Source organism: Leptopilina boulardi, unplaced genomic scaffold, assembly GCF_019393585.1.
Source record: "Leptopilina boulardi isolate dan_hultmark-lab unplaced genomic scaffold, ZJU_Lbou_2.1 LbouV2_64, whole genome shotgun sequence".
Lineage (NCBI taxonomy): Eukaryota > Metazoa > Arthropoda > Insecta > Hymenoptera > Figitidae > Leptopilina > Leptopilina boulardi.
The window spans coordinates 402,497-429,804 of NW_026138010.1; the positions used below are offsets into that span (position 1 = coordinate 402,497).

Consider the following 27,308-nt stretch of genomic DNA (forward strand, 5'->3'; position numbering starts at 1 on the left):
TTATCATGAGTTTATATTTATTTTTGTAAATAGAAAAATACATACTGGGCAGATTTAATAAATGCCTTTTATACATATAAAAGAAATAAAATATATATATATACAATATATACAAAGATTTGATATTTATATGTTACTAATGTTTTTCTCAATTTCTTCTCAATAATTAAAAAAAAAATCAAAAATCTTCAATTTATCTTTTTTACATGTAATTGTACATTGTGCAACGAGAGCGGAAAATGCTACTTCCCGCTCGAATAGCACACAGTGCTTTGTGCAACATCTGCTATTTTATATGCTGTTTTAAAGAATAAATTTAAGGTTATGTTGCCTAATATGCCTGAAAGTGTGCAGAAAAGTGTACTTTGCTGCACACTTTATCAGAATGCAGAAATCAACAATTTTGTGCTTCATTTACGTTAAAGTAAAGTAGCGCTTTTCTTGCAAGTGTTGCACAAAATAAATTACTTGAGCAACGATTTGGTTCGAAATAAAAAAAAATGACATACCGCTAGCTCAAAAGTAGACGTAAAATGACAATTTAAATTCAAAAATCGATTAAATAAAAAATATAAAAAGAAAAAAAGCAATTAATATCTGTAATTTAAAAAAGTGAAATTAGACTATACGTAAAGTATGAACAGTATTAAATGTATTGGTCGCCATTAATGAATTTGTTCCTATAAAAAGCAATGGCTGAAGTTTACAGACATTAGTTTGAGGCTGAAGGCGTCTTAGGAGTCTGGAAAGGGTTCCATTTAAGACACTCGGGATCGATTTCTTTGTACACAGGTCCACGACGCTTCACCCTTTCTTTGTAATCGTCGATTACATCCTAAAACGAATACTAAAGTTTTTAAAATGTAATTTTTATAAGACATTTTATTAACTATGCGTATAAAGACATGAAATTATTATTTAAAAAGAAGGTTATAATAATTTAAAAATTGCGGATACTTAACTGTTAGAGATATCTGATATTTAACCCTCGGAGCACATACAAGGTCTGTGTAACCTTGCTCTCGTCAAAAATGAAAACCCACACCCATCAATTTTAAGGCAATCTACTGAGTATTTTAGAAATGGCAGAGGTTGGAAAAGTGAACTTGATTGAAAAAAGAGCTGTGTGCTCCGAAGGTTAAATATGTTGCAGACACGAAGTAGTATGTATAAGGTGACATATCACCTATGGCCGGTTCTAACGGATAGCCCCGTTTTCGGTATTCACGGTTACTCTAATTTTTTGTTTAACGTATATTTTAATATAATATTAATTGATTTTCTTTAATAAACGGTAAATAAACAACATGTCAGTTTGTTTTCTCAATATAGCAGTCGATAATTAGATAATTGTAGATTGGTGAAAATTTGAGAACCGTGAATACCGAAAACAAGGCCACCTTTAATATACAGCGATATGTCTCCTTATAGTACTACTTCAAGTTTTAAGATCACATATTGTGTACAAAAGGGCCTGTCCCGTTTATAAATAAATAAAAGAACTTGGCAAATTTAATGTAATTTGTTCAATTCAAAATTGGTTTAACTTTTATGGAATCTGGTTCTTTATAGCTTATATGTGTGCATGGCTGCACATCGGATTCAACAAGAATAATTAGTTAATAATATTAACATTAATATTTGTTCATTTCTAATAAAAAAAACATGCACTTCAATTTATTAATTTAAAAATCGTATTAACCTGTTTTTTCAAAATAATGTGTTTTCCTTTCCAATATTTCATCATTCCTAATGCTTGAAGAGTACTAACTATATCATAAGAATCAATCGCCATCTCCTTACTGATATCTATAACCAGTGGAAAACTTTGTTAGTTGAAAAAATGAATCTATATAATGTATTAAAAAAATATTTTTATATTTGTACCTTTCACCGAAAGTTCCTTTCCCCCGAAATTACACAGATATTGCAGTAACACATCTTTCCAGTAACTTCGATAAGAAATTAGACCTAAATCAGACAGAGGCTTTTCTGGAGAACCAATTTTTTTCTCAACTCTCGTAAGTAAGTAGCCTATGAAGAAAAAGAAACTATTTTTTAATTTTTATTGTATTGTTACAAAAGTTTATTTTTATATATATATATATATATTATGTTGAAAAATAAGTAGAAGAGACGGATCGTTATAAAACACTTTCCACTATTTATTGATTAGCGTCGTCATTTTCACATTAATTAAAAGTTTAGCATACAGAAAACTTAGTCCAATATATTATCTTTATAATTATAAAAAAACGTTCGAATATCTCTTATACTTTTTTCAAGAATCGTTTTTTTCAAGTAATGCAAGTGTTCTATTTGAAACGGATTAAAGATTAAAATAAAATTTATCGTAAACTATATTTAAGGTAGTTCTCCGGCTAATCAATTTTCTATGAATTTTTCTTAAACTTTGCAAAAATATTCCTTTTTGTGTACTTTATAAGTGGTAAAAAACTCAGTACCTCTATCCATGGTAGAAACTGAGATATTCGGGTTCAAAGTTGGAACAATTAACATAGGATTCCTATCTTAAACATGCAACAGTGATACATTTAATTTCTTAAAACGTTTTCTATCAATTTTCTTTAAAAACTAGTATATTCTAGAATGGAATTAATAAAATAATATAAAAAAAAATTTAGTAGGGGTATCTATGCTAATTTTTGAATTACAACGTTTTAAAATAGAAAAGTTAGGTTATTTATACATTTTTCAAGAGAGTCAAGTATATTACTCGCTTGAGAATGAGAGAGAAAGTACAAAAGTGAAGTAAGCTGTTAATTAGTATAAACTACTCGCAAGGAACCTAACTTTTCTATTTTAAAACGTTGTAATTCAAAAATTAGCATAGATACCCCTACTAAATTTTTTTTTATATTATTTTATTAATTCCATTCTAGAATATACTAGTTTTTAAAGAAAATTGATAGAAAACGTTTTAAGAAATTAAATGTATCACTGTTGCATGTTTAAGATAGGAATCCTATGTTAATTGTTCCAACTTTGAACCCGAATATCTCAGTTTCTACCATGGATAGAGGTACTGAGTTTTTTACCACTTATAAAGTACACAAAAAGGAATATTTTTGCAAAGTTTAAGAAAAATTCATAGAAAATTGATTAGCCGGAGAACTACCTTAATTAAAAACTGAAAAAATATAATCGTGGCAAAAATACTTTTTATCTCTTTTTGACTGCATGGAAGCTGTTCGATTTGAGCATTCTATTACGCCCCGGATATTAATTCAGGGTTCCGATCAAATAACTCGACCGACGCTCGGACGAACGCTCTAATGCTAGTCGGGTAGTAATGAGTCGCCCACAGGCTGTCACTGCTACTTGACTGGTAATAGAGCGTTCGTCCGAGCGTCGGTCGAGTTGTTTGATCGGAACCCTCAATTAATACAAGAATTTAAATTTTCCACTATAATGATAAATTTTTTAAGGCTTGCATATATTAAAATTATTAAAAATTTTTCTAAATGTTGAGGTTATGTTCGTTTCATGGTTAGGGGAATTTGAAGTTTTGTTTATCGGACTTAGTCTCAAACTCAACGGTTCCATGACTATGTCCTTGAATTTTAAGGTTATGTTTTAACTTAGGTCTTGAATCCTGGAAATCTACTCTGAAAAAAAAATTTATTTGATTCAAATACTTCAAATTATTTTAAAAATATTTTATTTGGATCAAAAAAATATGTATTTGATTCAAATAACTTGAATTATTTGAATCGCATTTATTTGAATCAAATAAATCGTATTTGGTTCAATTAAAAAATTAATTGAATTGAATAAATGAATTTATTTAATACAAATAATGAGTTATTTGAAACTATTCATTCATTTATTTCACTTAAATATTTCGTTTATTTGATACAAATAAAAAGTATTTGATACAATAAATTTATGTAACTGATTCAAGTCAACTAAATTATTTAATACTAATACACTTTTTTATCAAAAAAAAATATTTTAATCAATGTGTAAATTTAAAAAATGTCTGTGTGGGTGGGGGTTCAAATGTGTCCATCATTATAAATATAAAATAAATTATAATCTAATTTTACTATACAATATTTTTTATTTTTATTATGTGTATATCTATATATATATATACATATATATACTATATGATTTACTGCAAAGTAGATAATTAAAAACCATTCAATGTGATAACCACACTGAGAGAAGAAAAGCACGGAATCTAAAATGGAGAAGTTAAGCATCTGTACACCAAGTTGAGCGCAGCAGCAGCGTCACTGTGTGGTAGATGCCGTACTAAAATGTGAAATGGATGTTGTGCTTGGCTTGAGTATAGATACTGTACACAGATATGAACTGTTCAGAAGTACAGTATCTGTCGGTCGCTATGAGACAGATTCCGTATAACTTAGTTCACACCGCTGCCGCGCTGCTAGAGCTTAGTATCTGAACTATGAACGACACTAACTGAACAAAACTAAAGAACGGATACTGACACCCATTTTACACGGCCGGCGTTCGTCACAGTACGGATTCTGTGCTTTTCTTCTCTCAGTGCAGGAATGTTTACGTTTCGTTTAATGACAACATAACCTCACTTTTCGCACAACATGCTTTCTACTACGCTAGTGTAATGAGCTTCTGCTCAATAACGAGAGCGACAACTTCCGAACGTCGCGCGCAATTATAGCAGACGTTTCACAATAAATAAAATACAAAAAAGAAAACAAAAATTGTTTAATAAATTGTGAGTTAACTATTTTGAAATACATTATTTTTCTTGTACGGTATTAAAGCTTGAAAAATAAGGAAAATTTTTATCTTTAAATCAATTTATTTGGTGTTGCAGAAAAAAAGTGAATTTTTTTCATTATTTATTATTGTATTTTTTAAATAAACAATTGTTTTTACTTAAAAAGTGATTATTTTGGACCTTTATATTAATAAATATTATAAAAAAAATGTTTCATTTAATTTGGAAAGGTTACTCCGAAAAGTGCTAAAAGACTCATGTAATGGCACATATATATATATATATATGTTATGCGATGACAAACCGATTATGACCCCCCAATCATGGGGGTTCGCGCGCGAGGCGCGTAGGGGGCGCAGCCAGGGATGCGCACGTAATAAACGTAGTGTAGATTACGTGTAGTTTCATACGTATATAACGTACGTTATATACGTCACTCGTTTTCTACAAAACGTAATTTACGTTTTCAATATGGCGGCGATTTGTGAATTTGTGATATATGTAAACATAACCTTTCTTTAGTATTCATGCACTGTAAAAAAAATTTTGTGTCGATTTACACGCCGAATGTAAAATAACTTATTCAACAATGTTAATTTATTATGCTTTGTAAATTTATAACGTTAAACATTTTAATTTTCTTCTTCTTCTTCTTCTCTTTGTGTGACTTCTTGTCTTAGCAAACTGTCAGAACATTAAACAAAGATTAGAATTAGATGAGAGTTATATGATTACATTTTAATTTTACACTGCTGAACGTTGTGAATTCACACGGTTGTGTAATTTTACAAAGTTGGACATTGGAAAGTATGGCCATACATATGTGGCCATACTTTCCAATGTCCAACATTGTAAAATTACACAACCGTGTGAATTCACAACGTTCAGCAGTGTAAAATTAAAATGTTTAACGTTATAAATTTACAAAGCATAATAAATTAACATTGTTGAATAAGTTATTTTACATTCGGCGTGTAAATCGACACAAAATTTTTTTTACAGTGTATATATAATATATTAAAAGGTTATGTTTGGTTATCAGGTTATGTTTGTAAATGATTTAAATTTAAATCCGCCATCTTGATTTAGTTTCATACATTTCATACGATTTATACGTATATTACGTTTTTGACGTAAATTACGTCAAAAACTCTCAGTTACGCGTAACTGCGCATCCCTGGGCGCAGCCCCCCTAGTATAGGCCGCTTCCAGAATGGAGACGCAATCTTGAAAAAAATTCCTAACACCCCTATACCAGGAATTGACTAATTTGCCTAGTTACGAGAGGAACCCACTAGGCAATCTTGGTCAAAGTTGATTTTGTCAATTAGTCGGAATGACTAGGAAACCTTATCAGAATAACTAGGTATCTTAGTTACCTTGGCTAGAATTACTTTTACTGAATAAACTTTAGCAAAATTGGTTATAGATACATGTCATACATGGAAAGAAATCTTGTTAGAATATTTAATATTTTGACACTCATATTTAGTATATTAAGTTACAATTGCGAAAGATTTTGCAGATTTTGGGGTGTTTATAGATTTCATTACTATTTTTTAAGAATGCCTAAAATAAAAATAATAAAGTTTAATATATTTTAGAAACAAAAATTAGAGTAGTTTTTGCGAAATTCATAATTGTATTATGAAAACTCCAAATGTTAAATTCTAATACGCCCTGTAACAAGTATTAGAATAAAATATTTCATTTTCTGTATTTAGAATTCCGTTAACTGGTACCTATAATCATTTTACATTTTGATATAGTCGATAAGAAAGTGGATTGGTGTTAAATCCTTATATTTATATAATACTAATAGAAACTTTTTCTTTCAAAAAATGATAGAAAATTATCAAAAATCACCAAAGTTTGACGAAGTTAAGCGAGTGAGTCCGATCACTAACGAGTAGTCACGAAAAAAAATGTCAGAGAAAAGTCAGGGAATTTTTTTCTTTCAGCCTTACTGGACATCCTGATTTTAAAATAATTTTTAATACTGCAATATGAATTAAAAATAATTTTAATTAATATTTAATAATAAAATACTTCATTTGTTTGATCATAATTTTTATGTAATTTTTATTTCTGCAATATAGACTAGAAAAAGTTTTGATAAATAATTGTTTTTAATTTCATTTTTAAATATTTAACAATGTAATATTAAGCTTCTCACAAGTGCAGAAAAATCTGTCTATTTAGTATATAAAGTAGTTCAGAATTTCTCATTTCAGCGTGAATTATGTATCTATATGCGTTGCGTTATTCTGCGTTTATGTATGCGTATTGAAGTTAGGATGTGTTAGAATTAATTTTAAGCCAATCAAAGCGTACCAGTTATGTGTGTGTATTAAGAAAGACCCCCACTACCCTCGAATAGAAAAGGAGAGAAAACCTGAGAAAAGAGCCATTGGTGGTTCCGATGTTCTTCTTTTTTTCACGGCTCCTGCTTTTTCGTATAGTTTTAGCAAATTACGAAATGTTGGTTCTGATTTTTCGTATAAATTTAGTAAATAACAAGACTGTTTACTTCCTATACTGTTTTTTCCTATAGTTTTTTCAATATTCGAAAATTCTAGATTTGAATTAAGAAATAATAATTTGTTTTCGTAAAATGTTTCCAGTTAAAGGAATTCGTAAAACTATACCAACTTTTATTATCAAACCAGAATGTTTCGCAATTGAAAAACAAAAATATCAAAATTTCTATTCAGATTTATTAAATATTATAACAAGATTTCTTTCCGTGTATATTAACCAAAAATCTTAGTTAATCTAACTAGGAAACAAGGGGTCAATTCTACTAAATCGACTTGGGAAATATTAACCTTAGCTACATAACTGAATTGATTAGGATTCTTCATTAAGCTGACTAGATTTAAAGTTGTCATGGTCAATAGTCATTAATGCGAAGCAAATGCACGGAGAGAAATAGATGGTACGGGGTACTATCTAGATAGAACCAGGTACCATATTTGATCTTACATATACGGACAGCAATCTAGATTCTATCAGTTACTATCCAGATTGTATGGAGTAACATCATGATTCATCATGGTAACATAACCATACTTTTTGTAACATCTTTGATAGTACCGAGTAGTATAATGATAGTACTGGATAACATCTACTTTTTACCATCTTAAGATCATAAATTCATAAAGATTATAAACCAACCCATGTTTTTTACATGGCTAGTACAATGGTTGGTTACACTTGATATAAAATGACCCATTCATAACCTAACTTATCCTAACCTTGTCAAAAACATGGTTTTGGCACACTTGACATGGAATACAGCGACGAAATCTTTTTATAATATAGAGAGATTATACTACTGAAACAAGCAGTTCCACCTGTGCCTGTAAGAGGAAAATGATTCTGCGACAGACTATAGTTAGGAGTATGGTGTCTCTCTCACTGCGTTTGTACGCAGGCGCAAAACGCGTCATCACATGGTACTGAGAGAGAAAGCGAGCTCCTAACTAGTCTGTCGCAGGCTAGTTTTTAGCAGCGTAGTACCTGTTCCAGTAATATATATATATATATATATATATATATATATATATTTCAGTGGTTTTGAGAAATTTTGACCCTTGTACCCACATCTGTAAGGGATTGTAAGTTTTAGACCTACCCACCCTCAGTCATACGTAATTTATTGCTAACTGAAATTTTTTAAATCTCCTGAGTACCTAATATAAGGAAATGCACCTTACGTAATTTTGTTTGATGTGTATAGTAAAAATAAAGTCTAAAACTTAAATTCAACCCCTATGTTTTGCATAACTCTGCCCTTGTCTAGCTTAGTCAGTTGTCATAGAAAAATGTACGACCCACCCTCTAATTCTCTCAAGGTATAATGTTTCGATTCGATATATGCAAACGCACAACGCAGGATTCTATTCTGTAATGAATCCGAATCACCGGCAGCAGCTATAGTGCGCCTTGCCGCAAAGCAACGCTCCACGCGGAGTTCAACGACCCACTCCCAGCCAAGCCTCTGCCAGACGAGCTCGTCGAGGGTGGAGAGACTCAGAGGACAGAAGATAAAAAGATGAGAGCTAGACAAGGAGACTCAGGTATGAGGGTAGCGGAAGATGTATGTAGGATACTAGCGTTCACCAGCTAAACGGCGAGCAACGATAAGAGGAAGTGAAAGACTCTTTGGAAGACTAAAAGTCAAATCAGACAGATAGAAGGGAAAGAAAAAAGAAAGATCTAACTAGAGGCGAAAATTAGAGGTGAGGGAGACAAAAGATCAGGTGCGATTACTGACAAAGGCTGAACGCACTCATTCGTTCAGTTTGTGGATGAGGATCCGTGACAGAAAGGCTAGTTACGATCATTTTACATTTAACTCGAAATTTCAACTTAGATTTGGAGCCTAACCCGAGACGATACGGCTGAACAGAACCAAAGCCAGAAGGATGAAAAGGATGAGGAAGCCGACACCCTTTGCGAGGTCACGTGGGGTCACATACTAATACAACTAAGCAAGAGAGGACTCTCATCGGACAGCGTGGCTGGACGGCATCAGTAGCAAGGTGTATGTGTATAGTATGGACCACATGAACTGCAAAGCAAAGTCGATCGATGTGGCGAGACGCCACGATATGCCACGGTACGCCGCGCCGTACCGCGCAGCATCCCATTGAGAGTCGAGCTCCGAATTTTCTGTTATTCACTGCCTTCCAGCGAATCCTATCTGATCTTGATATCATCCAGCATTGCAAAAGAGAGAGAGAGAATACAAAAAACAAAATTGCATCGTCCACAGTTAATCCGTGCACTTGCGACCTATCCGTCTTGTTCAGAATCACCCACTGACTCTCAAGGTCGACATCAATGAAAATTACGTCATGGCGAAAAAGTGCACCTTTAATTACTACTATGAAGACTCTGTGCAGCACGATGCATTTCATTTCAGGTTCAAGTTGTGCCGCGTAAAGTAACTACAGTTGACACGCGACCTTAGCTACATGTATTCATATTGCATATGCAAATATATGTATGTCTGTAAAGTGAATAAAAAATTTCCAAATGTTTCAGTTAGCCTTGATGCGACGGAGACTTCAGTTTTTTGATACATCTTTTGTATTATTAATTAAAAGCAAACATTTAACGGAGTCTTTGAATGACATATTCTTGAAGAATTAATTAATTAACTTTGTGAAATAGACAAGTTCATTGAATTATATTTTAACCAAATCACCTTAATAAGTCTATTTTCATTCTCATTTATTCAGAATGGTTAATTTTTACTGAAAAACTGATTTGTAACATAAATCAACAATAAATTGAACATAAGTTTATTTCTGTAACATAAAATCAAAATTAATTATGCTAGATGTGTTCTAAATGGTTATTACTGTAACATAACGTCAACTTGATGGAAAACCCTACCATATTTCAGATAAGTGTTATGAAACATACCATCTCAGTCATTGTCGACCAAGATGGCATGTTTTTCATTTTTAATTACGCGAAATATGGTATGGTTTACAACACTTAACTGAAATGGTAGGGTTTTCCACCAAGCCGAAGACAAATTGACACAGACATAAATAAATTGTGTATTGAAACATTTACTGAAATTCTAAATATGTACGTACTAATGATGTAATTTGTAAGTTTATTGCAATTGAGGATCTGGATGGCATAACGAAGTAGAGCGGGGATAGTTGATCATTTTTTTACTTTATAGGTCATAGCTTCTCAACGAAAAGTCCAAATTGCTTGCTATGCATACTGATGGATAAGTAATCTATCTCTTTTTAAAAATCTCTATAGTAATTTACTTCTAATATGTCAAATTTAAGAGCTAGATTCGTTTAACTAAAGTATTTCAAGCATGCTCAACGTTCCCCACAGGTGAGATAAGTTGGGCAATGGTATGGGGCAAATTGAGCAGTTAGAAATTCTAGCCAAACCATGACTATTTTTTGTCAATTTTTTATTTATAATTTTTCAGTGTCATTACAATGAAATATAAAGCAATTTTCTTTTAAATATTGATAACAGCACATTAAAAAAGAAATCTTGATTTCAGTCTATTTTTGAGGCTGAAATTAAGGATTTAAACTGAGTCAAACCAACTAGACAAAGACAGACTTATGCAAAATACACGAGCTTAATTTAAGGTATAAACTGTTTGAGTCTTTGTTTTTACTGTGAAGGACATTCACGAAAGTCGAATTTTGATTTCGTTTCGATAATTATAACGAAACGAAAGTAGAATGTGCTTTTAATTCGGTATGGTAAACGAAACGAAAATCGAATAGACTTTTCATTTGGTTTGGTAAACGAAATGAAATGAAAATGTACTTTTGATTCGGTTTGGTAAATCGAAACGAAAGTATAATGTTGACTTTTAATTCCGATAGTATCCGTCACTATGTGACTCTAAACTTGAGACTTAAAACGTAAGACTTAGGACGTAATAATTTAAGACATATGACTTGATTCAGTTAGAGAATCGGAAGTAATCTGGCAAACTTGCGTTTCTTTTAAAAAACGAAATCATAAGTACATTCTACATACGTTTCGTTCACTAAACCGAATCGGAAATAAGTTAACTTTTGAATTATGATTTCGCAATCAAATCCGAACAAACTTGACTTTTGATTCTGATTTCGGAATCAAAACTAAACAAACTTGACTTCTGATTCCGACCCGGCTAAAAAAACTTGTACAAAAAACGGTACAAGTTCTTATATATGTTCATTAATGAACTTGCACATTTTCTTGTACAAGTTTTTTCAGCCGGGGATATCCTGATCAGAATCAAAACAAAAGTGTTTTGGAATTTTGTTTTGATTCCGTGAAAGTCCCTGATTAACAATAAATATAGAATTAACAAAACCTCAACTTAAATTTAGTTTAATTTTTGGAATCGACTCAGTCTTTCTCTTTTAAATCACATTCACATTAATAAACACTTATGGTTAGTCATCAGATCGATTAAATTTAAAATTAAAAACGACAGTACCCAATCAGCACGAAAACTTGCAGGAAGTTTGTCGTGCAAGATTGGAGTGCAAACATGTAGCAAGTTTGGTGCAAGCAACATGTCCTCTTGTGGCAAGGTAGTTAAGCAAGCTTACAGCGAAGTTGCAAAAAGCTTGCTGTAAGCAAGCTTGTATATAATACTAAAAAAAAAAATTTCGAAACAATTTGTTACTAAATACACATAAAGGGCACCCTGCTCTGGAGGTTAAAAAATTTATTGCGCCGCCGTAGGAGCTTCCGTTTAAAACTACGCATCGTATTAAGTTTTGCAAACTTGCAGCAAGCTTGCGCCAACGTTGTCCTGCAAGCTTGCCACAAGAGGACATTTTGTTACTTGCACCAAACTTGCTACATGTTTGCACAGCAATCTTGCACGGCTAGCTTTTTGCAAGTTTGCTGCTAATTTTCGTGCTGATTGTACAAGGGGCCATTCATTAATTACGTAAGGATCCTTAGGGGGAGGGGGGTTCATAAAATCTCTACAAGGTCTTATGTCGGGGGATGGGGGGGGGGGGGGGTAGAAGCTATTATTACGTAAAATGTTTCCAAGTATTTTTCATTTGTATTGATGCAATTAATTCTTTTAATTACATTAGGATTTTTAAAAACATACTTAAGAAGGGGCAGAGGGGTCTGAAATTTCTTTTGTGTCCTTACATGGAGGTAGGATATTAGCCAAAATCGTTCTTACATAATTAATGAATGGCCCCTAATGCGATATGAACTTAATTATCATTGTCGCAGTGATTGAGCAACTATTGTTCAACTATAACCCCAACCCAAATATTTGGAAGAAAAGTGAAGTTATGAAAAAACTGTTTGAATTAAACCCAAATCCTTCCTAGATACCAATTTTGTTTAGTGAGAAGTTCATAGTTTCTGAGATATTTCGATTGCCCAACTTACACCTATGCTCAACTAGCCCCGCTAGTTACACCCTAGTGCGTGTAGTTATAACCACACGCACTACTCACAGCTTCAATTTTGATCATGAAGGTTGTTACATGCTATCCAGGCCCTTAATTATTGCATTCGACAAATTTGCCAAAATCGAATTTCAAAACTGATCGATTAAAAGAATAAAAATTGAATATTTATATTTTACTCACTGAAGTCAATTAGAAGTCGACCATAACCTTGACGTTGATATGGTGGTAATGTCAGAATACAAGAAACATTGTAATTTAAAAAAGAATTCTTTTCCTGAAATACAAAAAATTAACTCCATTAAACAGTTTTAATGGTAGATATAAATGAAGCGTATTGTTCACACTAAAAAAGAAATCTTGATTTCAGCCTATTTTTGAGGCTGAATTTAAGGTGTAAACGGAGTCAGACCAATTAAAAAAGGAAAGACTTATGCAAAATATATGGACTTAATTTAAGGTGTAAACGGTTTAAGACTTTGTTTTTACTGTGTTGTTTTTACTAATTTCGACCAACAATCTTGATTTAAAAAAAAAATTTTTAGATCAATCTATACAGAATCTTACAAGTCGAAAAATTCACCTGACACAATTTTTTTGTTTTTGTAATTTGTATTTTATTTCATTGTTTTTTAAAATACAGAAGACGTTCCACTTTGTCGGTCCATTGCAAAAAAACAAATTTAAAATTGTTTCAAAACTTGTGAAAATTGCTATATTTCAGTGTACTTTTCATTTTATTATACCCAATGAGAAATTTGCCAATGCTTACGATTAGTTCAATATTGGTCCGCGATTGGCAGCCAATCTGTTTTTCTTGGTAAAACTATTGGCACCCCACCACCCAATATTAGACCGCGAATGGTAAAGTCTTGGGATGATCACGCCGTTGCCAATCATTAGTAGCCAATATTGTTCCATCATTGGCTACCAAGGCAAAAAACGGATTCTTACAAGCTTGATTATTAATTGGCTACAAAGATTGGGCCAGTATTAGAAGCCAATCATTGGTTATCAACATTTGTTATAAATAAATTTATAGTAATATGTGTACTCAAAGATGTTCAAATGTTTTTCAATATGTTAAGAAAAAATTAAATTTTTACGTAATGTGCAATTTTGAAAACAATTATAATTTTATGTTTATTATTAATTACCTACATACCTAAAAATAGAAGTATGAATTTTAAAAAGTATTAAATATGTATATAAAAATTGTTTAATTGGTAATTTTGTGTATGAAATATTTTATGTAATATAACTTTATTAATTTAATATTTAATAACAATAAATTAATTATCAAGTAAAATTAATTATTAATTTAATTATTTTAATTAAATTAATATTAAACTTGTGGAAAGCTGGTTATATTAAATGCACAGAGCCGGGTGACGCGCTAGGGTGCCGCACGCGCTTTCTTAAAACTTCAATATTTTCCAAAGTTTTCAATGAAACGGCTTAAAATTTTCCAAAAAACTTCCTTATATAGTAATAAACAAATGTCTCACTGGAAGTTATCTCAACTGTAAACTTCCCTACAGACTTTTTGTCGCCGAATGTAAGAAAACGTGATTTCCGACAGGTCTCTATTTATATTAAAAAATTAATAGACAATTAGTGATTTTTTAATTTTTCATTATATTGTCATCTTCAGTAGTTTTATATATTAATTTCAGATTTCCACATAGAGAAAGAAAAATTTGTACTTTGTATTTAAAAAAATGCTGCCACAAATTAGTCAATAATTGCTTACATTTTCATGTTTGTTTACATTTTACAACTTGGACTTACTTTTTTCAATGCCGCATCTAAAAGTGATTGACTAGTTAATGAAAAATTTCAGAATTTAAATGAGTTTAAATTCTTAGAGTGATGAATAAAAAGTTTGGAATAAACTTATATTGAGAGACGCAAAAAAATTAGTTAAAGTTCAAGACAAAAGACTAAGAAACCACGGCGTCTACTTCTTAATCAAGGACACATATATACTCCGAAGAAAGGTACATAAAGAAGCAAAAAATTTTAGGTTATAATTTGAAATTTAAAATAAAAATAAACAAAAGGGATCAACTAAATATTTAAGTCTTATACTCAAAATATTCCCAAGCAGCACGGTATATCCCCTGAATACCCTTGAATACCACCGTGGAATATTCCCATGATCTTCCAGGAAAATCAAAATGTCCGCATCATGGGAATATTCCATAGTAACATTCAGGGTATATTCCAGTGATATTGAGGGTAACATTAAAGGAATATTCCAGTGATATTGAGGGAATATTCCACGGTTATATTGAATTTTTTTTAAATGTTGAAATAATAGAAATGTGTTATAAATTGTTATTTGAATAAGCAGGAAGATTAAAAACACATTTTAAAAAAAATTCAATGTAACCGTGGAATATTCCCTCAATATCACTGGAATATTTCCACAATATCACCTGAATATCCCCTTAATGTCACTGGAATATTTCAATTTTAACTAGGTGGCAAGAGAAACGGCCTTAGTGTTGCTTGTCCTTGTCCTCGTAACCCTTCCACTCGAAACATAAAAGATCGTCTGATGTCCCTGGATTCCAAGGTACTCATCTTACTCCTTCATAATTTATCTATATATGTAAATCCAACTACATCTTTTTCACTTTCACTTAAAATTTTTACAAGAAAATTAAACTTTTTTTTAAATTAGATACTATAACAAACTTTCGATTTTGTCTTCAATATAAGATTTCAAATTATATTAGGTACAGATAATTAATATATTTTATGCTCCTAATATGTCTACCTTATTTTACCTATAGACTATGAGAAAGAATATAGTTAATTGTTATAATTATGAAACTGCTGTCTGTTTTAAATTCTTAATTAATTTGAATTGGAAAAAAAGATTGGATTGTTTATATAAAACTAACACTCGTGTGGAAATTTGTCATAAATAACATAGATTTATAATATAGTATATAAATATACGTGGGAGGTGGTAGTTTCAACCCTTGTTTATAGCTAAACTATTTTTTTCTTGATCTTCGCTTTATTTACTTTTTATTATTCGGGACACTTTCGACTAAAAATTTTAAAAATATCAAGAAAAGTAACCAAAAGCCTTTTTTAATACAATAGTGCGAGGTATTTTACTTACTAATTGAAATTATTAATAGAAGTTTCACAAAAAGTTCGGTTATTTTTACAGAACCTAAAAATAAATATAACTAATAATTATATATTTTAAACTAAAAGATTAGTAGAAATATTACAATTTTTAACAGTGACTGACTTTTTGCTTTCGAATCAGTTACTTTTTACTGATTCTTTAGAAAGTAACCAAAATATAAAATACTTTCACTAATATTCAGAAAACTGTTCATCAAATTTTCGAGGAAAGTCCAAAAATATTTAAATTGCAATGAAAAGAACAAAATTTTTCATTTTGTTCACAATTATTGCAGTAATTTTTTGCACTGATTGACACTTACACAAATTTTATAACTGCACAAAGTTCAATATTTGACTTTTTTATCTACATTAACGCATATAACCCAGTGGAAAAATTGCAAAAATAAGGCAATATTGACTGTCAATAATGGTCCAATATTCAGCCAATATGATTCTTGGCAAATCATTGGCTAAACCTTGAGTTGTCTATACCGTTGCCAATCATTGGCCCCCAATATTAGTCAAATGTTTAGCTCGGTGGTAAATTTCTCATTGGAAACTTATACTATGATCCATATGCGCATAATAAGGCCTAAGCAGAACTAATTCTTGAACGGGAACGCAAACGTAATGGAATGAGTAAGAGAAGGATAGACATAATGTTTGTCCTTCTCTTACTCATTCCATTCCGTTTGCGTTCCCGTTCAAGAATTAGTTGTGCGTTGGCCTATACACTTAACACATACACGCACGATTAACTATGAATCGTTTATTAAGGCCCGGTTCCATGTCAAAATCTCTAAAAAAAATACTGATTTTCGGTTACTGTTCTCAGGCAAAAATTTTTTTAATATAATTTATAAAGAAAAACTAAGTTAAAATACAAACATTTCTTTTTATTTATATTTGATCATATATTTCCAATTATTATAAGGATTATAAACATGGAGTCAATCCTATTTGAACCTCCCAATTCTGTAACTCGTTTAGCGCTCGGACGGATGCTCTATTAGTAGTCGGGTAGCAGCGAGCGTCAATGGCTCCCTCGCTGCTACCCGACTACCAATAGAGCGTCCGGCCGAGCGCTAAACGAGTTATAGAATTGGGAGGTTCATTTAAGGTTTATTCACAATTTGAAGTTTAAAATATAAGAATAAAAAATCAATTTCAACATGGTGAAGATTATATTGTCAACCGTCAATTTCTTTTAGGTTTTTTTTATTGTTAATATTTTACCTAAAAAAATTCACTACATGATGAAAGTGATTTTTTGAACTATAAATTTAACAAGCCTTAAATAAGATTGACATGGTTAATCCATCTTTATAATAAATAAAAATATGATCAAATAGAAATAAAAATAAATGTTTGTATTTCAACTGCGTTTTTCTTTGTAAATTGTAATTGCCTGATGAGGGCTTCATCAAGCCGAAACATATAGCAAAAATTTTATAAGCAATAATAAACAACTTGAACCGTCAAAGGCCTTGAAAGTTTGTCATCAATAATAATTGAGGGGCTGATAGTAAAAATGGTTTAAAATAACATTGGGAGCAAAAGTGGGATAAGTGACTTGGGAGCAAAAACGGGTTAAAATGATTCGTGTAATTTATTGATAAATTCATTATATTATCGATTAAAAAATATTAACAATAGGAAAAAATGCATATTTTATTATAATTAATATTTTTTAATCGATAATATAATGAATTTATCAATAAATTACACGAATCATTTTAACCCGTTTTTGCTCCCAAGTCACTTATCCCACTTTTGCTCCCAATGTTATTTTAAATCATTTTTACTATCAGCCTCTCAATTATTGCTTACAATATAATCTCTTGTGCGCACTTTCTACGCGCATATTTTATCTCTCTATAAGGATTTCTATTGATAATCCATTAAATTTCACTTATTTTCAAAGAAAATCACTGGCTGAAAAATTGAAAAGTGAGTCGCTGAATTGAAATCATGCACTTATTCAAGTTTAAAGAGTGTATAAGTGGTATAGGTATATATATATACACGATTAATCGTAGAATAAATTCTGATAGTATTTTCTATATTTAGAATTAGATGAACCGAATTTTCTCCTTCATTATCGTCAAGCTCAACAAAGCTACAAAGCAATCCTCTTAGCTTTGAATACGTGGTGTTCAAATAGTTAAACTCTGTGACCCTCACCCTCTATATATCCATGCTAAATATATCGTCTAAATGCCATATATAAAACTCATCAATCCTACAAATGTTTTATTTGGCTTCCAGTAATATAATAACTGTTTAGTTATATATAAGCAATGAGAACGCATTTTTTATTTTTTATCGATCCCTCTCAATTTGATAAAACTATTCCTTTTATCAACTATTTTAAAAAAACCTCTGAGATTAATTCTTCCAATATTAAAGAAAAACTTGTAATCAAAGAAACTACCGTTCAAATACTCAGTTTTTGAAATTTGAATTCTTTCAAGTTTTCAATGAAGAAAGAAGTGTTTAATTTTTAAACTGTAAATATAATATTTATTTCCTACATTAATGCTTATTCGCCTTGAACTTAGGATGAGCTAATGCAAGAAGTATGTTCACCTAAGTTTCCCTGAAAATAATGAAGAATTTCAATGCCTCGTATGTGTATAAGTATTGTATATTGTACAAACCAACACAGATAGCGATAACTGTTCGTATAGTCCGTACAGCGACCTCGTCGCGGCACTTGCGTCTCTTTGTCACGAGAAACCTATAGGATCAACGAATGGGATAGCGCAGCAAGGGCGCAAAAGAGGTTGAGGAAGTTTTGGGTATACGGTGTGGCGTGGTATATAGGTTGGTGCGGCAAGCGAGTGTGAGAGAGGCTGCTAGGTAAAAGGACTGAATTTGGTTGTGTGAATGTTGGTGAACAGGATTGCTGCTGTCTGGCATCGATCGGCTCCAGCAGGAGTTCTACAGGAATTGAGGAGGGTTGATGAAACCTACCCCAACCTCTGTGTATGAGCCTGTACCATCGACGACTACCAGTTCACCTTGTACCTACAGTCTACGTCATTCGCCCTCTGTTTCTCCCCTTTATACCACTCTACATCTATCTCAGTCTGTTTCTGCTATATGTATGTGTCTCACCCTCAAGACGTCTGTCTCCTTGGATATTTCAAGAAAATTTCATCCCTTAGCCCTCAGTTCATTCTATCAACGTTTTCTCATCCACTCCTTATCCTCAGACACAGCACCCCCCTTATCATCAGGAAAAACTTCTCTAAAGGAAGGTCAATACTTTTATGCGTATTCAAATAATAATGCGATTTTCATTTGGAAAATTTCACTTTAAACAATACTCTCTGTTACTAATAAATATTTTCATTTTCATAGTATTTGGCCACACAGTAGGTCTCCTACTTTTATTTCCCCCGAGTTGTATTGATACAACCGTGACAATAGTCGATCGATTGAAAATACTGATTGAAGCTTCGCTATGGCAACTCACATGCGATACAAAAGAGTTGCTTCTGCAGTTGTAGAAAGCCCCAACTTAACATTTAATCATGTTTAAACTCAAACTCAATTTCCTAATTCGCAAGCAATTTCAATCCCATTTTTTTAGTTTTCAATGAGAATTTCAAGTGCAAAGACATTCGAAAAAATTACTATCGTTTCAAGCACATACCATATTGCCAGACCATTTTTAACTTACACTCATCTTTATAAATTGAATTTGAAAACGTTTTTTTTACAATTTTACAAAATTATCATGGATTAAACTTGGCATGCGTGGAAATTCAAGTATCGATTAAGTCGGCACAGTAAAAAGAAAATCTTATTTTCAGATGAGTCTTAAAAGCAGCGCTAATAGCTCTAATGAAAATTGCATTGCGTAAATTCAGCAAAGCTGCCTTAAAAATTTTGCCTCTTAAAATAAGCCCTCTTTTCGGCCTTAAAATAAGACTTTCTTTTTACAGTGCCAGTGGGTTTGCTTAGAATTGCTTAAATAGTAACAATTTCGTCCCATTATTCAATGTTTTTCTGTGCAGCTAAAGTTATTTGTGTAAAAGTGATTAATTTTTTCCATGAATATCCATTGAGACAATTCAATGAAATTGTATAAGATGAAAACGTATAAAATTGTAGCTTTATGTAGTAGTGGTTGTAGAAAAAAGCAAAGCAAAGTGACGAATGAAACAAGAGTATGAGGGTGAAGGAGACACGATCAATCGTAAGGTACGAATGACGAGTTTGTTGCCCTTCGGCGTAGATCGGTCCCGGGGATTTGGTTCTTCCCGGGGTCTTTATTCCTTCCTCGTAAAGGAAAAAAAGAAGGAAAAAGTGGCACCCTACGAGACTGGTGGCATCCTCCAGGCCCTTCCAGTTGTTACCTTAGAGGTAGATCCTCGAGAATGGAAGCAACTCGAGGGGCCATTGGTTCTGCGGGTTGCACCTCGCCCAGCAACTTGTTCTTTCGGTGGGGTGCAGGGATTGGCGCCGACGCCGCGATTTAAGCCAGCTTCATGGTGCAGAGAGGGAAGTAATAACGACCCCGACGTCGCAGTGCGCTACAGAAAGGTTGACGACCCGACGAGGCAAGGCGAGACGAGGTGAGGTGAGTCGATTCCCTCACCGCGTCGCGCCGGGACTCCTGCCAACCTCACCAACCCTCTCACCTATTACAGAGACTGACTGGTGTTGGTGTACGCTACCATCAGCTACCACCCGCATCCCCGATCCCAATTCGACTGCGTATCCTGCGCCCAGCCAGACCCAGCCGCCTCGCCTCGCCTCGCCTCTGCTACTCACTGCACCACTACACCCCTAAGCGTCTAGCCAGGGTCGGGGTCATTGAACGTCGATAAAGATTTGCAGGTCTGCAGGAAGCGACCACTGCAGCACAACATGCTCCTATTTCAACACTTTTTTTTCTTTGCAATTGCGGTGTGGATGAAAGAGACTTTTATCCATCATTTTCAATAATTATTGTAAGCACTCTACCTGCTTCTATATTTTCTATAATTTCATTAGTATTACGATTTTCTTTGAATAATAAACAAGAAGACAAAAAAATTGACTTTTAACAATGAGTTGCTACACCCGGCCTTTAGCGTTAACCCTCGATAACTTGAAAATTAGTTTTTGAATAATTCTTTTTTTACTACTATCTACCAAGAGATATTATTGCTCTTTTTTTCTTCTCATGTCAAATTTCTGTGAATTACAGTTTTCGAGAAAGAGGCAAAAATGTTGAATCAAAAACTAGAATTCAATAAAAAAACTTAACTTCAATAACCGATACCCTCAAACATAGCCTATCTTTTACATTGATATGTAATACAAATCAAGCTTTGACTGAAAACTCTAACAGGAGACGCCAGCTTGTCTTGCCAGGGTCAGAGGTCGTTGAACGTCGGTAAAGATTTTGCAGCTCTACTGCAGTAAATAGGTATGCGCGACATAACTGAGATGCAGAGAAATCTACCCGGACTAAAGACGTATCTTTATCTTCACCCTTCTGCAATACGGTAACTCGAAGTTGCCGCATAGACCATCAGTACATAAGACGATTAACATAGTATTATTAAAAGGTCATAATTTGGATCACGATATACAAAAAATAAAAAACATGCATTTCATATCAAACTGAAATTTCAATTAAAACAGAATTTTCATTTATCCGAACAATCATCCGCCATAAGAATTTCAAAATTAACCAATCAAAAATTATTATCAACAAAATTGTAACTGGTTATTTTTAAAATTTACTCTAAAATGCTTATGGCGAATGATTGTTCGGAAAAATTAAAAATGTGTTTAAAGAAATTTTAGGCTGTAAAAATTTATGATAATTGTTTATTCGATTATTATCAATATTTTGGTGAAAACGCCACAAAGCTTCATTGACACCATTAAAATTTATTTATTTAAAAAATAGCAAGTTCCTAGGTTTCCACAAATGCACAACTCATCCTTCTCTCTAAATCTGAATTAGTAAAAAAGTTTACTAATTTGAATTAGTGACTCACTTTTTGCTTCTCTATTAGTAAAATCTAACTAATTCTAAAGCAAAAAGTGAGTTACTAATTTAAATTAGTAAACATTTTTACTAATTCAGATTTAGAGAGTTGACGTCAAACCTTCCACCTCGAACGCTTTGAATAATACTATACTCGGTATTCTCAACTATTTTAACCAACTGCACTTGGATAAAAGGAACAATTTTTCTCAGAATGATTAATATATTATTAAAAAGAAGCAAATTTTAGATCTATCAATTTTTTACTACTTACGAGACCAAAACTGATTTTAAAAGAACTAAATGAATACGATATAATATGATTATCAGTCCATCAAAAGACAAATTTTAAGCATAAGCTCAACTATCCTCATCAGAAAAATAAAAACTATTTACGAAACAATTGTTTGACTGTGGTATGTTCGAGACGCATTAATAAACTCTAAAAAAAAATTTTTTAGAATTTTTTTTTACAATTCCTTGTATGCCTTGAGGGCTTCATCCATGTAAAACGTATGAATTTCGAAATAATATTTTGAAGCTTAGAAATTGGTCTCATTTTTTAGATAAACACTTCAGGAACACTCATGCAAATTTTGAAAAAAATCTGACGTAAATTACTTTACGCGACTAATACCTTAAATTAATTTTCGTCTAAATAAAAATTATGTCAAATTGATTTTCGACCATTTGCATTTTCTAAAACACTAATTCAAAGAAATAAATATTTCTGTAAAATTAATATTCTACAAAATAAGATTCTATCAAATCATAATTATAAAAACATTTTTTAGAGCTTATTCATGCGTCCATTATTGAACATAATTTGTTTTTATCAAATCAGTTTAATTGTCGTGATTTGTCGCAAAATTTGCGAGTTAATCGACAGCAAGTGTTTTAAAAAATAGCTAATAATACTATTATTAAGCGAAAATTTCTTCCACCAACATTATGATTAGATACTTGAATAAATTGAGATTGGCTAAACTGCAGTAAGCAGTTACCTACTTTTATCAACCATTTTCCCATTTCATCTTTATTTAATTAACGCGATAAGAGAAAAAAAATTTGACAAAGTAGGTAAAAGTCACTAGATTTCTAATCCCAATAGTATGTCATTATTATTATTATTAATTACTTTTTTATACCCCTCCTGTTTAACCAATTTACCCCGATATAAGTACAAATCAATAAATAAGCAATATGTTTATTGTTTCAAAAATTAATTTCAACGTTTTTGACCTTTGAATGATACAACCTAAAACTGTCGCATGTTTAGTACTTGAATAACCATTCTGCGACAAACCATTCCGCTATAGTATGTCACAGTACTCTCACTTTATTAAAAAATACGTAATTCAAAATTCGTGTTAAGAACAAATAGAAATGAATTTCAAGTATTTACCTTGCTGAAATAACCGACGGTATGACATCCCTCAGAATCTCCAATTGTCATGACGTAAAAGAGAAAGGGCTCAACATCATAGTAAAGAGTTTTATGGTCCAAGAAAAATTTTGCGAGTAAACAAAGGTTTTGACAATATTGCTTGTAACGCTTTCCATCTACTTCCCAAACACCAATCTTTTCTTTTCTGCATTAAAAGAAACTTGTTATTTAGATTCAAATTAGCTGTTGAGAAAGTTGTGAAAAAAATAAAAAATTTCAATTTTACCAAACAGTTTTTACCTGTAAACTTCATGGCCTGGAGGATGTCGCCACAGACATTTTTCGCGATGCCTTCTTAAAACCTGGCGGCTTTTTGCGTACCTCAAACAAAATTCACATAAATATAGCTTTGGAGCACGACTATATTCTTCTGGATACGGACTTTGATACCAGACTTCCATCTCCCATTTTCCCATTTCGACAAGACGTGTTCCGCCGACATTTTTGCTATCGCCATCAAAATCTAATTCTTTCAACTCCTTTTCCTTTAATACATAATTTAAAAATGTTTTTTTCTATCATTTATATTGACATTAAAACATAAACATAAAATAAATAATTGAATATGGCTTACAATTTTTTCACTAGCAATAGCCTGAGCTTCCATGAATAATTTGAGATCATAATCGGAAGTAAGATTCATAAGACGTGGTTGCCTATCTTTTTCTATTCCAAGATTTTCACCTCCACTGTCACTCTCGTTCATATCTCCAGATGGGCCTTTCCACTTACTTCTTAATTCTTTAACTTTTAACTGATGGTTGCGTTGCTCATTTGTTTGATGAACTCCCTTTGGAGACTTTTTCCCTAAATTTGACATGGCTTTTTTGCGATCGTCTTCTCGCTTTTTCCTGTCTTTGTAAAACTCTCTAGAAATAAAAGGGAATTGAAAAAATATTTCAACAAAAAAAGAAATAATAATCTGTCTTTGTAAATAAAATTAGACTTTTATTGCAGACTTGCATTAGAGACTTTAGCCTCTATCACGAAGCAAATAAATCTTATTTTATCTACGCAGATGACATTTAATTTTCTACTAGTGTCAAGTAGAAAGAAATAACTTTCAATATTGCAGCCTTACACACAAGCTTGTTGAGTCGTATTGTGATACAGAGGACATGCTTCTAAGGTGAAATGAGTATCAAATTTTCCTGAAAGATGACCATGAGATTCACAAGAGGTAGTGAGCGGACACTCTCGTTCTTTTGAAAGGATTCTAGAAGAGTTGCCCTGATTGCCTTTGTTGTTTGTGTTATTTCCACTTCCACAAAGTTGACCAGATTTACTAAGGCTAGATGAGTGTTTTGGTCCAATACTTGATGCACATCTTTTAGCTGGGGATTTGGTACTGCAGCTTCTCTTGTTCTCCGCTGCTCCCGACAAATCACATCAAATCAATGAATTTTATAAAACATGCTTATGCGGTGTTCTAACTAAAAATGCAATACTGCTTTTTTCATTAATGGAACAGCATAGAGTTCTATCAGTAATTTCACAATATAATCTTTTTCTATTTGCTACAAATTACACACGTTTAAAAAATTTTAAAACTCGGTTTATTTTTTAAACATAGTCCCAGCAATTTTAATTTATTCCAATTTTAAATAAAAAAGCTTTGGAGCCAAAATTTGTATGCAATAGTTTCGAAACAATTATTCAACTGAACTTTAAAACAACTTTTTTTTAAATTGTCATCACTCACCGTTCGAGTAGTCAAGGCGGGAAGTAGACTCATTATTTCCCTTGGGCAGTAATGAACCCATTATTAACCTCCAAGCCAGACAATAATAGTTTTCCTAGGGTAATAACGACTAAACTTCCCACCAAAAACTACTTAAACTGGTTGCGACAAGTGACATAATAAAGTATTCTTCTTTTACTAATTTCAAAACATGTAAGAAAATAATTTAAAATACATATATTAAAATCAACAAACAAGTAGAGAATGAATTGTGGAATCAATAGTGTTTTCTTTTAATTAAAATATCTTGCTTACCCACATCCGATTCAGAGTCACTACCAACTTTGGGTAGCGTCTGAAATTGTTTACATTCTTTTCGAGCTTGCAATTTTCGTTTTCCTTTGACAGAGTTTTTTACGGGCGATTGTTCTCCATGTTCTTCTAATTCTTTATCAGTTTCAGAAGCATCGACGTCATCTTCACTTTTAACTAAAAAATAAATATTTTTCAAAGTAATGAATATTAAGAGACATTATTTTCTTACTGAAGTAATTAATCTTTTTCAATTGTAATAACCTTGACGTTTACAATTTCTTTGAGGTTTGACAGCAGCAACAGATGTTAAAGGCCTTTTCTGAGAAGGATTTGAACTTGAAGAACTATTCAAATGATTTTCCTTCTTCTTCGATGGAGGTGGACTGGCAACACTTTCCGATGATTCAGACTCGGAACTACTGTCGGAGGTTTCGGAGGATCCTGAAGCTCCTGATCCTGCAGAGCAACTTTTGGAACTTATAGAACTATCTGATTTAAGAGATGGCTTTCGAGAAATATCTAGAAAAATAATCCCACATAGAAAATGTAAATGCATCAATTATTTTGTTAAAAAAACAAATTATACAAACTTGGTCTATTATTTATTGGAGGACGAGGCTTAGGAGCTCCAGGTCTTGTTTTAACGCTTTGAGGTTTCGGAGATTTAACAGGAGATGTTACTTTAGAAATAGAAGACTTATTCAATGTTGCAGTGTCACTTTCACTACTATTTTCTGGACTGAATATACTTTTCTTTTTCAGTTTTTTCTGAATTGGCTCAGACACCGTTTTAGAAGCTTTTTCTATTAAAGCTTTTCCAGTTGTTGAAGCTTTAAATAAAAATAAATTAAGGTTTATATTTTAAATACCATTCTTAAACAGAAGGAAAATTTTTTTCAATTCATCCTCAGAAAATGTGATATTCTTGAAAAATATTTCTTTTGTATAGTTCTTTTTGAGATACATAAAAAATAGAAAGGAATTTCCCAAAAAGGTTAACTTTACTTATTACCAAACTAGAAGAACTATTAACTATATACTTACTAGGAAATTTGATTTGCTTATTTACAGGCTTTGAACTCGAAGACTGTTTTTGTTGAATTAAAGGGGCAGTTTTGTTGACAGGTCTTTGTGACTTTAAAACTGGAGCAACTGTAGCAGTAGCCTTTGGTTTTGTAGGTGGTTTTCTCTTCACAGGTTTTGTTTTATTTGGAGATTCTTCGGACTCTGAAGAGTAAACAACTGGACGAATTTTAGGAGTTGCTTTATCTTTGACTTTACTTTCTGATGATAGTATACAAGTATTCGTATCACTTTTACTCTTGACATGACGAACTGCATTTACAGGCACTTTTTTTTTAACTTTATCTGAATCAGATGCCTTTTGACTGTTTGCTGAAGTAGTAGAATTTTCAGATTCAGAAGAACTAGATTCACTGCCCGATGTCGATGAAGTTGACGATGAAGAGTTTGAACTTGACGTGGAGGTCGATTCAGAACTTGCAGTCTAAAAATGTACAAGTTTATTATAAGCGTTTTAAAAAAATAATTTAATATTGCCATTACTATAATAATATCAAAATACAGGCTTATCACTCATTCATAAATATTTTAAAAACAAACTACTTTGATTAAACTGTTGTCAAAATATAACCAATGAATATTCAACTTTCAGCCATTGTTAACTATAGTTATTAAAAGTATGTAAATTTTTAAATAGTCTACTTACTTTACGTTTGGGAGTCATGTTTGTTATTAGAGTACATTATTTTTACAATTTTACAATACTATAAACAAGCAATTGACCACTAAGAACCGTCATTTGTGCATTTTACATGTAAATACTTTATACTATATATATATATATATATGTATTGTACACAACAATTAAAAGGTGCTTCTACAATCGTGCCATTGCACATAATTATGGGCCAACGCATATTTCGTAAACGAGATGCATGCCTGCACTGCATGCATGACATAGATGGGAACACAAATATATATATATATATATATATGATTGGTTGATTTTGGTATATCTC

The 27,308-nt window shown here is 32.0% G+C and overlaps 1 protein-coding gene across 2 annotated transcripts; it reads right to left on the reverse strand.

Annotated features, from left to right (window-relative positions):
- On the reverse strand, positions 1 to 27,222 carry LOC127290422 (histone acetyltransferase KAT7). 2 transcript variants are annotated; one of them, XM_051318963.1, is made up of 13 exons: positions 26,996 to 27,222; positions 26,311 to 26,773; positions 25,857 to 26,096; positions 25,540 to 25,785; positions 25,267 to 25,440; positions 24,352 to 24,640; positions 23,845 to 24,139; positions 23,511 to 23,755; positions 23,229 to 23,415; positions 12,859 to 12,952; positions 1,888 to 2,034; positions 1,703 to 1,809; positions 1 to 835 (listed from the first exon to the last, which is right to left on the reverse strand). In XM_051318963.1, the coding sequence occupies exons 1-13, from the start codon at positions 27,011 to 27,013 to the stop codon at positions 713 to 715; spliced, it is 2,628 nt and encodes an 875-aa protein (XP_051174920.1). In that variant the 5' UTR covers positions 27,014 to 27,222; the 3' UTR covers positions 1 to 712. The 2 variants fall into 2 exon arrangements, with proteins under 2 accessions (XP_051174920.1, XP_051174919.1); XM_051318962.1 differs by having other exon boundaries at positions 25,528 to 25,785; positions 26,996 to 27,221.
- Positions 27,223 to 27,308: the final 86 nt, after the last annotated feature.

Coding starts and splice junctions, on each gene's coding strand:
- LOC127290422 (XM_051318962.1), bottom strand. Junction 23,416..23,510: donor CCAGGCCATGAAGTTTACAG/GTAAAAACTGTT, acceptor CTTTTAATGCAG/AAAAGAAAAGATTGGTGTTT. Junction 1,810..1,887: donor AAAGGAACTTTCGGTGAAAG/GTACAAATATAA, acceptor CACTGGTTATAG/ATATCAGTAAGGAGATGGCG.